Here is a 17,499-nt window from a genome sequence, read left to right on the forward strand (position 1 = left end):
TGGCTGTCTTGGAACTCAGTTTGTAGACTAGGCTGGCCTCAAACTCACAGAGATCCTCCTGCCTCTGTCTCTCGAGTGCTGGGATTAAAGCCCTATGCCACCACGCCTGGCAGGTGAGAATATTTATATAAAATTCAGTATAAGGCAGAATTCTGAAATATTTGAAGTCAGCTTTAAAAACATTTTGGAAAGGTCAGCTTACTGATCTTTGGCTACATATTTATATACTATAACAAACTATCTGGGTGCCTAAAATGCAATACATTCTAAAAAATTTCTTACTAATATACTTGGATATATAATATATATGTATATATATACATATTCATTCATTCTGGTTAAGTTGCTCATATATGTGTGTGTATACAAAAATAATTCTCTTAGCTGATACAGCAGTACATACCAGTAGTGCCCACCATTTGGGAGGCTGATGCAACAAGATTGCTTAAGCCCAGAGTTCTGGGTCAAGACCCCACCTCTTTAAAAATCTCTCTCCCCAATCATTCTACTACTCAGTAATCTCCAGTGAAGCACTCTATATTCTTTTAAAGTATCCTATGTCAGGTGTTTATGTCATCAATGTGGACTTTATAGGAGAAGCTCTCTTAGTAAGTATTTACTGATCAGATTTGATGGGACTTCAAAACCCCCTGAACACCTTGACACGCTGAATGTTTGTGGTTGTTAGCTACTCCGTTAAGCCTGTACCTTTCTGCTTTTATTGCTATGCTGTTTTACTTACCAAGTCCAGTTCTTTTATGTTATAGTTTTAGCATATCCCACACAACGTGATAAAACAAGCACTCCAGTTTAATTTTTGTGTCACTGTGAGAAACTCTGCACCATTCACTGTGCAATGATTTACTGCAGCACCAAGAACTAGCAGAGTAAAGCCACAATAAAGCACAAACACAACTCTACCTGGCTGTTTGTGGTAGGTGAGCTCTCTGCTTGTCAAGCAGAACCACCGTTTCTTGAAATTCTTTTTTCCAATACGGGTTCTTCCTTGAGCTCTTTTATACATCTCACTGCCAACATAACGGACATAAAATAAACATTTAGTCTTAGAGATTAAAACTGCTCACCTGAAACAAAGGACTGATCCTTACTATTAGAGGACATTGGTAGTCATGTATGATTATTAGTGTACAACAGTGACTTCTGCTGATGACTCATGTATTTTACTTAGGTCACACTGAGGGAATAGTCTTTAATTAATGTAGGGTTGTTTTAGTTTTACTTTTAGGTATGGTGTTTAGCCCGCATGATGTCTATGCACATGTGTGCAGTACCTGGGGAAGTCAGAAGAAGGCATCAGATCCCCTGGAATTGGAGTTACAGACAGTTGTGAAGTATTGTGTGGGTGCTGGGAATTGAACCCAGGTCCTCTACAAAAGCAGCCAGTGCTCTTAATCACTGAGTCATCTCTCTAGGCCCTAAGTAATGTAGTTTTAAAACTGTGCTATACAGAATAAAAAGGGTCCAAGTAAGTCATTTTCATCCCATTAATGTCTAGTAATAACCAACTGACCAGAGCTATCTCTTAAGTGCAGAACCCTGGGACTGTGCAGTCAGTGAGTGCTGCCCTATGACATGGAGCTGACAGGTAGAGACAGTGATTTACCTGAGTGAAGAAGCTTAGGAAGTTCTGGAACAGAATGAAAACTCAGGTTTCTTCACTCTCAGACCCATGTTTTGTACTTACTGTCTACAATGAAATATAACTTTCATGTCTCATTTAATGAATTACCCTTCTTTCAGATGCACAGGCTCACTCGTACCACTGGACTCTTTAGTTCCCGTAGACGAAATTTCATCTAAGAACTAAATGGGGAGATGGGAAAGTATTATAGTATGTGAATAAATACAGTATATCATAAAAATTGTCTCATCTTACACGTCATTGATTATATTAGGAAATTCTTCATTATTAAAGAGTATATATAATGCAGGTTGAGAATCTCTTTTATACAAAATGCTAAGGACCAAAGTGCTTTAGATTTAGGGTTCCAAAATATTTGCATATATGGTAAGATATCTTAGAGACTAGACTCATGTCTAAACAAAATTCATATACATAACCTAAAGGTAGTTTTTTTTTTTTGTTTTTGTTTTTTGAGCTTACTCTTTGGAGCTCACTCTGTAGCCCAGGCTGGCCTAGAAATCACAGAGATCCACCTGCCTCTGCCTCTCGAGTGCTGGGATTAAAGGCATGTGCCACCACTGCCCACCTAAAGGTAATTTTATACAATATTTTTACTAAACCTGCACTTTGCGACCTATCACATGAGGTCGTGTGTGGTGGTATTGTGTTCCCCAAAATACTGTGTACCTTAATAGACTTATCTGGGGTCAGAGAACAGACAGCCACTAGATACAGAGGCTAGAAAATGGTGGCACTCATGCCTTTAATCCTAGCATTCCAGAGACAGAAATCCCTCTGGATCTCTGTGAGTTCAAGGCCGCATTGGAAACAGCCAGGCATGGTGACTCATGCCTTTAATCCCAGAAAGGAGCCTTTAATCCCAGGGAGTGGTGGTAGAAAGCAGAAAGGTTTATAAGGTGTGAGGACCAGAAACTAGAAGCATTTGCCTGGTTAAGCATTTGGCTGGTTAAGCATTCAGGCTTCCAGCAGCAGTTCAGCTGAGAGCCATTGGGATGAGGACACAGAAGTTTCCAGTCTGAGGAAACAGGACCAGCTGAGGAATTGGCTAGGTGAGATAGCTGTGGCTTGTTCTGTCTCTCTGATCATCCAGTGTTCACCCCAATAACTGGCTTCAGGTTTGATTTTATTAATAAGACTCTTTAACTTTCATGCTACATCTGGCGCCCAACGTGGGGCACGAACCCACAACCCTGAGATTCTAGCTACAGTCGTGTGGAATTTTCCATTGTGACATCATGTCCTTTCAAGAAGTTTTAGATATTCCAGTATTTCAAATTTTAGAGCATCTTGGATTAAAGAGGCTCATTCTACAGTTATCTATAAAATAATATAAAAAGTTCCTAACTTACAAATGAAAGGTATTTTTAAAAGTTTCTTAACTTACAATTCTGAATGATTTCCCTATAGAAATAACTCTGGATCACTTCCTGTTTCTAGCCATGGACATTACAAATTTTCTTGAGCTACATTCTTATATTCTGCATAGGAAGTTTGTAAATACTCATTTATTTCAGGTTGTCTCATTTGTCAAGGTCATCAGTTATATAGAACAGAAATCAGCAAGTTTCCTATGAACAGCCAGCAAATGGTAGGCTTTGTTGGTTACACAAGACCTCTACCATGTTTTATTTCATAACTCAGTTTCTTATAAAAACAGACTGCAGGTCAAATTTGGCTCATTCCATAGTTTGGTGTTACCTGACCTATCAGGATCATAGCCCTGCATGTAAAAATCTCTGGAACCATCAATCTTCAGAATTCAGTTTTTCAGAACTTCAAATAGTAATAGGAGCAGACTATATGAACTAGCTCTTTTGGTAATATGCAACAATCACACACATTAGTGTTTGTTTGTCACAATGCAAAATACTCTGTGTATTTGTCCTGACCATGGGCCAGGCAGGACCAGGAAAACTCTAACAACAAATCTAGAGACAGAAAGACACACAGACATGGGGACAAACACATGTGCGGGGACACACACACACACACACACACACACACACACACACACACACACACACTTTAAGATCTTAGGGCAAATTATCTTATGCTACCTCAGGTCTACAGATATAAATAAGATAGTAAATGTACTACGGTGAGAATCTATCTGAATGTGAGTAGGTGACTCAGAGGCAGATTAGAAACAAACTAAAGGTCGGGCAGTGGTGGCGCACGCCTTTAATCCGAGCACCCGGGAGGCAGAGGCAGGTGGATCTCTGTGATTTCGAGGCCAGCCTGGGCTACAGAGTGAGTTCCAGGAAAGGCGCAAAGCTACACAGAGAATTCCTGTCTCGAAAAACAAAACAAAAACCACCCCCCCCCACTAAAGTCCTTGCACTCTTTTTTTTTTTTTTTCCCCCGAGACAGGGTTTCTCTGTGTAGCTTTGCGCCTTTCCTGGATCTCGCTCTGTAGACCAGGCTGGCCTCGAACTCACAGAGATCCGCCTGCCTCTGCCTCCCGAGTGCTGGGATTAAAGGCGTGCGCCACCACCGCCCGGCATGTCCTTGCACTCTTAAATGCACTTCCCCCTGGTATTATCAACTGATAACTGGTATTATCAATTAGCACATTCTGATTATATAAGGGGTGGAGAGCAGATATCACCATAGCCTAGGTTAGCAGATGTAGAAAAATAACTCTAACACAAAAGCTAGCATATCATCATCTTGTTAACTTAAGTCTAACTCTACTGTCCCCCAAATGCTTCAACAATGTCCCCTAAATAAAAATGTTATTTTTAAAATTTCTCAAGAGCCTTCAATGATCGCTTAAAAAAGTTTTAGGTGAATTTACATTATTCTAGAGAAAAAAAGAAAAGTCTAGGCTCAGCACAGTGGTGCACAGCTTTAATCTCAGCACTTATGAGGTAGAGGCAGATAGATATCTGAGAGTTTGAGGCCAGCCTGGTCTATACAGTAAGTTCCAGGACAGTCAGAGCTATATAGTGAGACTCTGTCTTGAAAAAAAACAAAACAAAACAAAAACCTATCTGGTACCAGAATTTTTCCTTATGGAGTCCCTGTGAAAGTATTTTAAAAGTCCAAACATATACTTAAGTAAAATATGTTCTTGGCCATCAACTGCAAATAATACTATAACAACTGAACAGGCTTTAAAAACTGTACTTGCTAATTTGGTTCACTGAATTAGGATTGTGAGAATGAAGACACTGTACTTTCTTAAAGTTTAGTTTAGATCTATTAAATAATGTTTCTTTCTAAGTTTTCCAGATTTATAATACTGTATTTTATATGGATGATTAAGGAGTCAAGGACCAAGAAATTAAAGGCTTAAAAATTATTCTCAGTTTCTAATCATATACCTTTTTACATGTTGAAGGTCTTATGTTACCATGCTATATACTTCAGGCATTTGTAAATTTTCATTTTTAGTTGCTTTCCTCCAATGCTAACATAAACATTCACTAAATCATTGAAAACACTACTTTACATTTTCATTATTTTGTGTGGATGTATGTGGGAATGTGTGTGTGTCACAACATGCATATGGAAGTGAGAGGACAAACTTTGGGAATTGGGTCCCTCCTTCCAACCATGTGGTTCCCAGAGATCGACCTCAGGTCATCAGGCTCCACAACAGGCGCCTTTGCCTGCTGAGTCATCTTGCTGGCCCATTTTGTCTCGTTATGGCAACTGAGCACCCACTCCACTCCACAACAAGTACTGTTAGGCTTTACTCCTAGACCAAAGGTTTCAACAGAGGTAATTCTGTCCTCTGGACGACATCTAGCAATAGCTAAAAGCATTTCTGGTCTTCAAAACTGGGGATATGATACTGGTATTTAATTCAGGGATGTTGCTAAATATCCTACAATGTAAAGGCTAGCTCTTAGAATCAAGAACTACCCAGCCCCAAATGTTAATAGTACTGCAGTTGAGAAACTTACCCCTAGAAATCTGTATTTGTATAGTTACAACAACAATGGCAAGAGCAGTCATTGTTAATTAAGACTTGCTTATCTCACAGCTTTAGACTCTTTTTTTTTGGTTTTTCAAGACAGGGTTTACTCTGTGTAGCTTTACGCCTTTCCTAAATCTCGCTCTGTAGGCCTCAAACTCACAAAGATCCGCCTGGCTCTGCCTCCCAAGTGCTGGGATTAAAGGCGTGCGCCACCACCGCCCAGCTAGACTTCTTGATTGACAGTTTAAATATATATATATATATATATATATATATATATATATATATATATATATATATATATATATATATTAAATTGGAGACTGGAAGAATGAGATGCTAATTTCTTTATGCTAGATGACAAGAAAGTTTCCTATTTTCAAAATAAAACAACCATACCTTTTTCACGTCTGTAAAATATCTCTCCTCTTGAAACATTTTGAGAAATTCACACATGACTGATTTTTTGGAGCGAGACTATGAAAAAACAAACATAGGATTTGTATATGTTAAATATGCACAGCTTCTTAACTGTTAGTTGTGACTCCACCAGGGGTCACGGAATGTGTCAACAGAGTTTCTGAAAGCACAGCAGTAAGAACTAATTCAAAATCTAACGTACCATGACTCTGGGCTGGTTTCGGCAGTGTCCCCTATGCTGCACAGTACCACGTCACTACAGCCTTACTTCTGCTCATGCCGTGGTCATGCTTTGCACCATGCACTTTAACACATCACACATCACTAATCACTGCTCTCTGGAGACCTCGGCACACAGCTCTGGGCTACTGTAGATCAGGAACTGAGCTATTTTTACTAGATAGGAAGGCTTTTGCTCTAACAGAAATATAACAGTTTAATTACAGAAAACAAAGACTTAAAATCTTTTCCCACTTCATCAGTCAGCCTGTATTAAATTAGTAGTTTTGGATTTTATTATATTAGAATGTTTAACTGCTTAAGTTGCTGACTTAAGTCTCACTAAACAAACAAACTACAAATAAATCCCAAAACCAAACAAAACTCCAAAAAACATTAAGTAAATTCTGGCTTGAGATAAGGGCAGAATTTCCAACAATTTTAAAATGGTCTTAAATATACTTCTGCCAGTGTGTTTATGTAACACGTTCTTTTTTTTTTTTTTTTTTTAAATGTATGAAAGTTCTATCTGCATGTATGTATGACTTTATGCCAGAAGAGGGCATCAGATCCTAATATATGGTTGTGAGCCACCATGTGGTTGCTGGTAATTGAACTCAGGACCTCTGGAAGAGCAGCCAGTGCTCTTAACCGCTGAACCATCTTTCTAGCTTCCTATAATATACTTCTCTACTATATGTTTATGCAAACTGAACGATCATAAAATCAAAACATGGTCAACTTTGAAAAACTATATCCTACAATATCACATACTCAACTAATATTTATTTACAGGAAAATAAACAAGTATATTCATCTCATTAGTATGTAAATATGTTTTTTGTCTTTAATAAATGGTAAGATTATATATATGAAGAACTGGTCAAAAATATTTTTGACCAATATACAACATAAATATATATCAAAACACATTGTATATATAAATTTGCATAATTATTATATGACAAAAAATGAAAATTTGATACAGATTTTGAAAATGTACTTACAAATGAGTGAACAGGGTTTAATTAGCATACAAAGTAAAAAGCCATCATTATTCAAAGGTCTGAAAGGACAAGTAAGAAATGGAAATCCACCTGACAAGAGCTACCTTTAGTGACCGAACAGCCCACACATAGTCAGGTGGCATGACAGCCATCTCCTCTGGGCCAGGGTGGGAGTGGGGTGGAGGTAAGGCCTGGTGTAGGCTCCGATGCTGTAAATTGGATTCAACTCTATATGTGTATGTAACTCAGATTCAACTCCCATTTAAAAAAAGAGAATTTTCTATTAGGAAAACATGTTTTTAAATAGCAACCATGTTGCTCTCCTCCATCTTGGCTAATGACCTCATCAAGATGTAAGCAGCCACATGGCTGGCAACCATCTTTACTAAGGTTAAAGAGTACATGCCAAAACAAAAAAATAAAACAAAACAAAACAAAAGCCGGGCGGTGGTGGCACACGCCTTTAATCGCAGCACTTGGGAGGCAGAGGCAGGCAGATCTCTGTGAGTTCGAGGCCAGTCTGGTCTACAGAGCAAGAACCAGGAAAGGCGCAAAGCTACACAGAGAAAACCTGTCTCGAAAAACCGAAAAAAAAAAAAAAAAAGAGTACATGCCATATGACTTAACCACCTAATCTTAAGAAGACCATGTGGAGCCAGGTGGTGGAGGTGGCGAATGCCTTTAATCCCAGCACTCAGTGTTGGGATTCCTGGCCACTCCCCCAGCTGCACGACTGCACATGCACAGTTCAGTAGCCAAGTGAGGCGCCTTACGTCCTATGAAATCCGTGCACTGCGTGCTCAGCGTGATCACATAATCTGCACATGCATGGCGTAGCTCCGTAAACCCGTATATGCATGTGCAGGGGAATCCCTAAGAAGTGGGACACAGACACCTCCTCTCCCTCTTCTTCTCCTTCTCCTTCCCACACTCTCTCTCTGCATGTGTCTTCCACAGGCCTGGTCACGCTCTCTTCTGTTCCTCACTTCTAATAAAACTCTGCTCTGATAATGGGTTTTGTTGTGCGTTGTGACCTTTCCTCGCAGAGTAAAAGCGCCGCATTAAAACCAACACTCTGGAGGCAGAGTCAGGCAGATCTCTGTGAGTTCGAGGCCAGCCTGGTCTACAGTGCAAGATCCAGCACAGGCACCAAAACTACACAGAGAAACTCTATCTCAAAAAACCAAAAAAAAAAAAAAAAAAAAGACCATGTGTCACAGAGTCAACAACTGTAAAACTTCCCAGTTTTTCTGAGCTTGAGAGGTCCAAATTTCTCCCATTTTACAACCAGATCTAGGTTTCAGGGTTTTTTTTAGAGCAAACATGTTTCAGTTTCTTAAACAGAGGGCTATTAATCAAAGAACCCTGACAACAGGAATAAGAGAGAACATGCACAAGGCTTGTTCAGCCCTGCAGTATTACAAGACAGTGGCCAAAAAAAAAAAAAAAAACAACAGTTTCTGTAATCCCTGAAATGAGCCCAGACTTGCCCAAATATGTCCAAAGATAAAACAACTAGAAACTCAGCCTATCAAAAAATGTACTAATATAACTGCTGCCTGCTTAACCAATTATGTTTGAGATGACCTAACTGTTTCTAAAATTCCCCTAACTGTGCTTAAAGGGAGCCTGCATGCTCCTCTCAGGGTCGTCGCCATTTTGTACAGGTGAACGACCCTGTATATGCTGGTAAATAAATGCCCTTTGCTCTTTCATACTATCTGAGTCTGAGATCTTCCTTCAGTGTTTTCTTGGACTCCTACACGGTTTATTATTATATCTTCTTTTTAGACTAAGGAAGCAACAACAAGTCTCCAAAATGTTTTGGGATTGGTATGGATTTTTATATGATGGTAAAAAATTTAAGGTTAGATTTGCTACAACATACTATATACGTGATTCAATTCTGGTTTAGAATACACTGATACTGCAATAAAATTTTAAAGTTATAAAGGTCTACTCAGATTAGCAAAAGCTGATTTAAGATGTATTCTAATTACTTGTGTCTTTGCTAACTGTTCAACACTAAGCTTCTAGAAAATTTGGATAAATAACGTATGTTTGATAAATAAGGTAAATTTGATTAATAACATTTATAAATTCTTACAATAATAGGTTTTCTATACCTGGATAATAGGTTTCTCTGCTGACACAGTAAGCCAGATCAAGCCAAACTGATAAAGTAAAAGAACAGTTTTATCTGAGCAAAGCAACTCCCTGCTGAGTCCTCCAGCTCCACAGGTTGAGGCCAGAGAAGTTACCTGAACTAAAGCAGGGAGGTTATATAGCCTGTAGGAGAGGGGTGATGACGTGTCTGCCACAAGTTGGATTTGTGCCCAAGTATGGTCAAAAACTGAATGCTTTAGGCAGGGACTTGAGCTGCTAACAACTTCAAGGGAGGAGCTGGAACAGCCACTAAGAATGTGGAACTGGGCATTTTGGTGCCTTTTCTGTGTTGGTGATTCTCTGAGAGGGTGGGGTGGGGCTTTGAGAGGAGAGAGAGAGAGAGAAAGAGGGGGGGATGGGAGGGAGGGAGAGGGGGGAAGGAGGGAGGGAGGGAAGAGAAAGAGAGATGGGGCTTCTCAGACCATGCAGGAGCAAGCTGAAAGTTCCAACTGAACAGTGTACTCAGGGTCACAGTAGTATTTGTCTAGCTTCTTTGTCTTTGCTCACTTTGTTAAATTTTAGCTATTTGGATAAACTGAGTCATACAAGCAACTGTACTACTCTATAATGGTGCACTATAAAAGCAAAGTTTACTGCATTTATGGTTTATTTTGATGATAAAGGATCTTCAATTAAAATTTCAACTCAAATTTTAAGGCTCAAACTTAACAGGGATAAGGCTGTAAAAATCCTAATCTTATAAAAGCTACTGACTTATTTATTGTAAACTGTTAACAGATAATTAAGACATTCAAGTTAATATTCAGTCACCTTATAAATGACCAAATTCTTTGTGTCATAACTACACTTACAGTCATGCTAAGTACTAATGTAATTAACTACAGGAATAAACTTTATTAAGTCTCCTGTTTATGTTTTCAAAGTTAAACCTAAAACAAGTTAACTAAAAACAAGCAACGTTTGTTTAGTCTAGATACACTTAATAGACAATGGCCCTCAAAACTTTTCAGAGATCTGTTGAATATGACATTTAAGGTGTTTAATGGAAGGGAGGAGCAGGAAAAATAGTAAAAGCTTCCAGTCATATAGAGAAGTGCCCTGGCAGCAGCCCTAAGAAGATGATAGAGTACAGAAGAACTCCACCTGGAGCTTGCTTTAAATGTGGCAAAACTGGCCACTGGGTGAAAAACTACCCTTCACCATGCCCGCTGCCAGACGCCTGTCCAACAATGGATGCTGGAGAGTTGACTGTCCTGCTTTGCCTAGACAAGCTAGGCCAGTCACCCAAATTCCTCCTCCACAGGAAAGTTTGTTGGATCTTCTGGGCCTGGAAGCCTAAGACTGACACTACCCTGGGACCTCTGCCTGCAGTGGAATCAAGATTACCACGGAGGAACCTAGGGTGATTGTCCAGGTAGCCAGTAAGTCTCTGTCATTTTTAATAACTTTGGGAACTGCTTGTACTTCCTGCTTAATCTGGTGAAATTTATCCTTCTCAAACCTGATGGTGTTTTTCAGATTAGCAGCAGCAACCAAGGCTTTCAGTTGCCTTCTCAGTTCTCTTTATATGTGAAAATCAGGCCTTAGGCCTCACTTTCCTAGAGCTACTACTAGGTCTAGACACAGTTTACCTTGCTACCAGACTCTGAAAAGAGATAAGCTCACAAAACAGATTTCAATATAACTTTTTACTATTCCTTTATTTAAAGGAACTTGCTTTACAATGACTGTTCTGTTCTCAGTAATCAGCCACCTATGTCTCATGGTAAATGATTGGATAGAAAAAAAGTGTATAGTTTATGTAGGGTCTGAAGATATGGAAGCTAAAGTAGGTTGTAAGGGTCTAAAAAAGTGTTTTAAGATATGTAAATGCAAGTTATAAAGGTCTAAAAGTGTTTTAAGGTGTGTAAATTCAATTTGTAACAGTGTAGAAAGTGATTTAAGGTATATGTAAAAATGAAAAATGTTTCAGATTTCTATATGTGAAAATAAAAACTTACAGATTTCTTTCCCTCTCTATGCTATTGTTATATTAAGACTTCAAAAATTCAGAGTTTAACATTAACCAATGGAGTTCTGATAAGCTATTAATCTAGCTCTGGTAAGCACTGACAGCTATTATCATAGTCACAAGCTGAAGATTTTAAATTTGTTTTGGTTGTTTTCTAAGTATAGACTTACAAGTGCTCACTGTGCTAAAAACTGAGAACTGAACAGATGCCCTAACAGGCTGTTCAATTTTCTGTTAGAGATCAGGCTTCAATTTCAGTTTCCTGAGACAGAGCAAACAGTTTCTGAGAGAGCCACAAAAAAAGGACAATTAATCACTGGTGCCCCTTACCTCAGGGACAAGGAGATAGGACGCATCAAGCCTGGGCCACTGAGCCAGCCCCCACAGTCAGTGCATACTAGGCTAGCCAGCTTCCATAAGCAGCTCAAGGACAGAGCCTGGCACTTGTCCAGGCCTGCCCCCAAATGGAAAAGCTATAGCCTAAACCAGCCCCTGACTAACCCTAGCCAATTAAAATGTACTAATATGACTGCCACTTGCTTAAGCTAATCATATCTAAAATGACTTAACTGTTCTAGGACCTCCCCTTGGCTATGCTTAAAAGGAGCCCACATATCCCTCTCGGGGTCTTCGATGTTTGCCTTTGTGTGAGATGGCAGGCCCCAGCATGCTGGAGTAAAAACACTCTTGATGACTACATACGTGGATGGTGGTCTTTTGTGGTACTTCTCCAGGACCCTAACATTAACATCTCTATCCAATCTACATATCCAGCCCTCTGGAAACACTGTTAATGCTTTTAACCCAGAATCATTTTTGGGTCCCCAAGATTCTACTATGACACAAAGGTGCTCCTACAATGTGGATTTCAGTACAGATTATAAAGAGTGGTAATGCTAACAGCTAACATATCTAACTTATCTCTTTTTGTGAACTTAAAAAAAGTTCTTGTAAGTTTCAGGGAATTGACTTGAATCCACCTCTCAAGGTCAAATGGACTCCAGATAAGTATTGCCAATCAAAATTGCATTTCCCCACTTGCCTATTCTGCTTATTCTTGAGAGTGGGATCTCCTCCACTTTCCCTGGTCTTGGAACTCCCCTCCCTCAACTATCAGGACCATGGGCCTAAAAGTTTCAAATGTAAACCTAAGAAAAAAATTCCCTCTCAACTCCTTAATATTACCTTCAGTCCCTAGTGTGTGTGTGTGTGTGTGTGTGTGTGTGTGTGTGTGTGTGTGTGTGTGTGTGTGTGTGTTTTCCAGCAAACCAGTTTAAAGACTACAAACTGCTCCAATGCACCCTGCACTTCCCCAGCCCTAGATGGCCCTGTAGAGCCTGGACAGCATGTCAAACAACTTGCTCTTCCCGGCTTTGGCCAGCATTCCAGCTTTCTTGGGCCCCCAAAGATGTCAATGCCCCCAGACAAGAGGAAGCAGTCTAAAGAGTTTGGTGTCCTCACTTTTACCTCACCAGTCACCCCTTCCTATTTCCTCATCTTTTATAATAAACAAAAGGGAGGAATTTCAGGAACTGCCCACATTCCAGAACCAAGTTCCTCCCTGCCTTCAATGACTCAGTGCCAAAACCATGTCATCGCTTGAAGGCCAATGTGGCACATCATTACTAAAGGGCAATGTGACACATTTCCACATCACCACTATGCCCATGCTTCATATCCATGATCTTCCCCCAGCCTGCACTATCATGGCCTGCTCTCTTTCTCTCTCATCCCACTCTCTTCTGTGAGGTCTGTTGCTTGGTGTGATGTTTGTGGCAATTCTTGGCAAAGCACTTCCAGTAGTAGTGGGGACTGAACCTAGGGTCTGATGTATAAGAGTTAACGGTTGGTTCTACCAATGAGCTACAGCCCAGCCCTTCAATTTCCAGTTCCATAGGAAAGGAAAAAAGCAGGTAGAGAAAGATAAAAACCTTTAGAGATGAGGGACAGTAATAAGGGGCAATAATGTAAGGGTGAGGCCTCTAGGTCACAGGGGCTGCTCCCATGTCACTAGCAAACAGGAATGGGCCCAGATTAGAAGTGTCTAAACATGTTTATCACAGATGAAAAATGGCATACATCTTTCTTCAACAAGTTTCCCTACATAACCTAGAACTTCAAACATACTGTACTGTGAGGAGTAGATGCTGTGTGAATGTGTATTACTGAGAAGAGCACAGCCATGTCAAAGACCCTAGTGCCTCAGACCCCCCAAAATGGCAAGACCTTCTTTTGATCCAAGTATTAGTGTTTAGGAGTAATTGACCTTTATCTAAAACCAGAAACTACCAAATATAACTTCCTCCTCCAGAAGTTTACTGCCTGAGACAGCTCCCCTACAGAGACATCACATGGAGACTAGCTAACCCCTCCCCTTCCCTGCTTTACATAATGAAGGTTAGATTTAGTTCACTGGTTAGTGAGTAGGTGCCCTCCATCAGATCAAACACAGCTCACCCAATCTCAGCCTTTCTGTATGTACACCTGTCATTTCTTCATTCCTGCACTATCCCAGTTAGGTTTCTAGGAGCAAGCTGTGCAAGATCCATAAGGCTTCCAGCCTCCATATTCCCTACCAACTCCCCTGTTTTCATCGAGGACCTTGACTCTACTCTCTTCTCTTCACAGAGTAGGTAAGAAGCTGGCCACTACATTGTTCCATGGCTGATATAGCCCACTCCCAGAGAGCACAAGGACAATCCCTACACATTCCTCTGGTTCCCCAAACCTCTTAGATCACAGATTTCATTCATGTCAGATAGCAAGTATGGCAGTGTTTTCTCCTTTTGGCTAATTAGTCTTTTTTTTTTTTTTTTTTTTGGTTTTTCGAGACAGGGTTTCTCTGTGTAGCTTTGCGCCTCTCCTGGAACTCACTTGGTAGCCCAGACTGGCCTCGAACTCACAGAGATCCGCCTGGCTCTGCCTCCCGAGTGCTGGGATTAAAGGCGTGCGCCACCACCGCCCGGCTTTTTTTTTTTTTTTTTTTTTTGGCTAATCAGTCTTAATTACTCATGGTAGTTCACCTGGATGCCTTCAGAGCCAGCTCTGCAACTAAGGATTTACAGAGGTCCCACAGTGCTATCTCACCTGTACTGTAGACTCAGATTTGGTATTGGCACATAAGCAACTATAGGAGACCAGACCATGGAGCTTCCTTAACTTTCTCCATGTGGGGCAGCAGGAGGGCTAGAACCTTCACATTCACATCCATGATCTTGTTCCAGAGCACTTCCAGAATACTTTCCAGCAAGGGACAACCTCTGTCTCACACACCAGTAAGTCAACGAACCCAGACTGTTCCAGGGTCATGGCTAGCAGGCACTAGCGGTCAGTCTTTAGCTTTCCCCATGCAGCACGTGGTGCATCATGCTCAGTCCCTCCCTGATCATGACCAGGTTTGGTTCAATTCTGTAGTTTCCAGCTGCAGATAACCAAAGGTATCTCATGCTGGGCCTGCGGCTGAGTGCCAGGAAAGCCTATTCTTTTGCACAGCCAGTGACCATAGTTACTCTATCAATCAGAACACGGCTCTTCCCTCCTCTTTGCTGAACACTCTTGATGAGAGAGGGACTGAGGAGCAATGAAGGTCTCTCAAAGCCTGACACAGCTGTGAATATGGTAGTTACTCTTTGGCCTTTTTCTTCCTGGATCTCAAACTAAGTAAAAACTCAGGATAGCAGCTACAGAAGCAAATGACAGGAAAATTCTCCTCAGCACTGGGTGCTGGGCATTTCAAATTGCTAAACTAAGTTAATATCAGTAAATGTTTGATTTGTTGTAGCGATTTTATATATCTGTCTACGTAAGGTTGCATAAACACCTCTTGGGTGAAAAGGCTTCATGAGTGGAGAAGTTTATGAAGCCCTGAAGTAGAGCACTAAGAAATGATAGGATTATATTTTGAAGCTAAGGGATCAAGCTAGTCACATATTTCCATGAGTTATTCAGCTTGCAGCTGGAGACTTCTTTCAAAGCTGTTAGGTGACTATGGCACAGACCATCAGATAACTCAACTGTGCCTGTGTCTTTCCTTCCTAATTGCTCTCCTTACTTTGGGATATCAGGTTAAGTACCACCATCTCCTTCAATAGGTGACTAAATAGAGTATCTACTAACAAACAGTTATTGCATCTGAATAAGTATTCTCTTCAGCTTTATTTGTAATATAGGAGGTAAGTGAAGAAGGCACCTTGGTATAATAAAATTTATTAAGTATGAAAAGAAGGAAAAAAATTATAGACTCACCTTTCTTCTGGATAGACTTTCCCAGTTTCCCAAAGTCTGTATGGTTTTTGAGATAAGAGTTAATGTCCTAATTGTCTGTGTATCCTAGAAAATGTAAAAATGACCAAAATTCTTGTTAATTTTTCAAGAAGTAGAATTTATATAAAAAGCAAAATGAAGTGAATAGACTATACGGCTCTAAAATAGTGGCTAAAAAATGTTCATTCAAACTAAGATAGTTAAAATGTAGCTAAACCTAGGATAACTTACAGAACTTAGGGGTTAAGAGACTAAAGAAGCTGGTGGTGAAGGTCTGTGATCCCAACTACTTGGGAGGCTCAGACAGGAAGACTCCAGGCCTGTTTAAGCTACAAAGTGAATTGAAGTTCAGTCTAGGCAACTTAATGTGATTGCCTTGTCTCAAAATAAAAAGTAAAACGAGGGTTGAGGGTACAGCTCGGTAGTAGAGGCCCTAAGATTCCATCCTCAGTACCATTAAAAAAAAAAAAGACATATTAAAGATTTAATGACCTGACTTGTTCCCTTTGAAAGACATAATTTAATCAATTGTATCTAATGGCTTTGTGTGGTCTATAAGACTGGATCACACTATAGATTTTATTCACTTTTGGAAGATCAGAACTATCTACTTTTTTCTACCATGTAACTTAAAATGGGTGTTTCCAACTTTCTGTGCTCAGTCTACTTCTAAGCAGATTGAAGAAGTGGACTTTTGCAATCAACTGTTGCCACCATGGAGGTGGAAGGGAAATCCAAATTCAGAGCAGGCAATGAAGTCACCTCACTGACACAGGATCTCACCAGAAGGTAACTATTTGGGTCTGTTATACAAGCTATCTTTCAGATCTGTCCACCTGACAGAAGTAGTTATAAATAAAATGGACAGGAACAGAGTTCTCCCATGAGTCTTTCATCTTTTCCTTCCTTCTTTCTTTTTTTAAAGACAGGGTTTCACTGTGTAGCCCTGGCTATCCTGAAACTTGTTCTGTAGACCAGGCTAGCCTCAGAGGTCTACTTGCCTCCCAAGTGCTAGAATTAAAGTGGTGTGTGTGCCACCACTGCCCTGCAATCTTTTCCTTTTAAACTGAGGTATAATTTACTTTTAATTTAGTGACTTGACCTGCTTCCCTGTGTACAGCCTGATAAACTCTTACCAATCTCCATTTTTATATAATCTACCTACCTATCCTACCACAGTAAACTATATTATCAAAAGACATATCTAAGAAATTTAGTTAAGGAGACATATTGTTTTAGTTTCTAGTATCCCAACATTGAAAATAGGCAATCAATGTGGTGGGGATGAAACGACCAATGAAGAAATCTGAAGTAGTAATATCTGGTATATGATTAATATAATATATCTGGAAAAAGTTATAAATTATAGTTATCCAAAAATATTTTAGATTGAGCATCCAAGATTCCATACTATCTCTAAGAGGTCCCTACTGCGTAACATTCTTTAAAGTTTTGGTAAAATTAAACTTGAATTAAATTTCACAAGAATTTTCTATTTAATTTTGTTTGTTTGGTTTGGTTTTTTGAGACAGGATTTAACCTTTAACTCATAGATCCAACTACATCTGCCTTCTAAGTGCTGGAATTAAAGGCATGCACCACTACTACCCGGCTTAGATTTGACTTTTATTTTTAAATTCAGTGTTTAGGTTATTTTTTCTTGAACTAGCAAAAGGGAACAATGCCCATTTTATTCAATTCCAGACCACTCCAAGCTTGTTTAGACCCACACAACCATGGCTTCTGTTGTACAATCATGTCATTTAGCTGCTTTGATTACCTGGTACCATCTACACAGAGATTATAATAAAATTTTCCTTCACCGTCTACTGTACCTAGGGCCTTCATCACCTGGCATCCA

The 17,499-nt window shown here is 39.8% G+C and overlaps 1 protein-coding gene across 4 annotated transcripts in view; it reads right to left on the bottom strand.

Annotated features, from left to right (window-relative positions):
* Positions 1-17,499, bottom strand: part of Rasa2 (RAS p21 protein activator 2) — a 119,850-nt gene that overhangs the window by 15,228 nt on the left and 87,123 nt on the right. For all 4 annotated transcript variants that reach the window (XM_052717502.1, XM_052717482.1, XM_052717511.1 and 1 more), the window contains 4 exons: positions 15,621-15,704; positions 5,991-6,068; positions 1,751-1,824; positions 922-1,028 (listed from right to left, as the gene is read on the bottom strand). In XM_052717502.1, the coding sequence (XP_052573462.1) occupies positions 922-1,028; positions 1,751-1,824; positions 5,991-6,068; positions 15,621-15,704 (343 nt within the window). The remainder of the gene's footprint in view (positions 1-921; positions 1,029-1,750; positions 1,825-5,990; positions 6,069-15,620; positions 15,705-17,499) is intronic.

Source organism: Peromyscus californicus, unplaced genomic scaffold (genome assembly GCF_007827085.1).
Source record: "Peromyscus californicus insignis strain IS unplaced genomic scaffold, ASM782708v3 Scaffold_11__1_contigs__length_118956290, whole genome shotgun sequence".
NCBI lineage: Eukaryota > Metazoa > Chordata > Mammalia > Rodentia > Cricetidae > Peromyscus > Peromyscus californicus.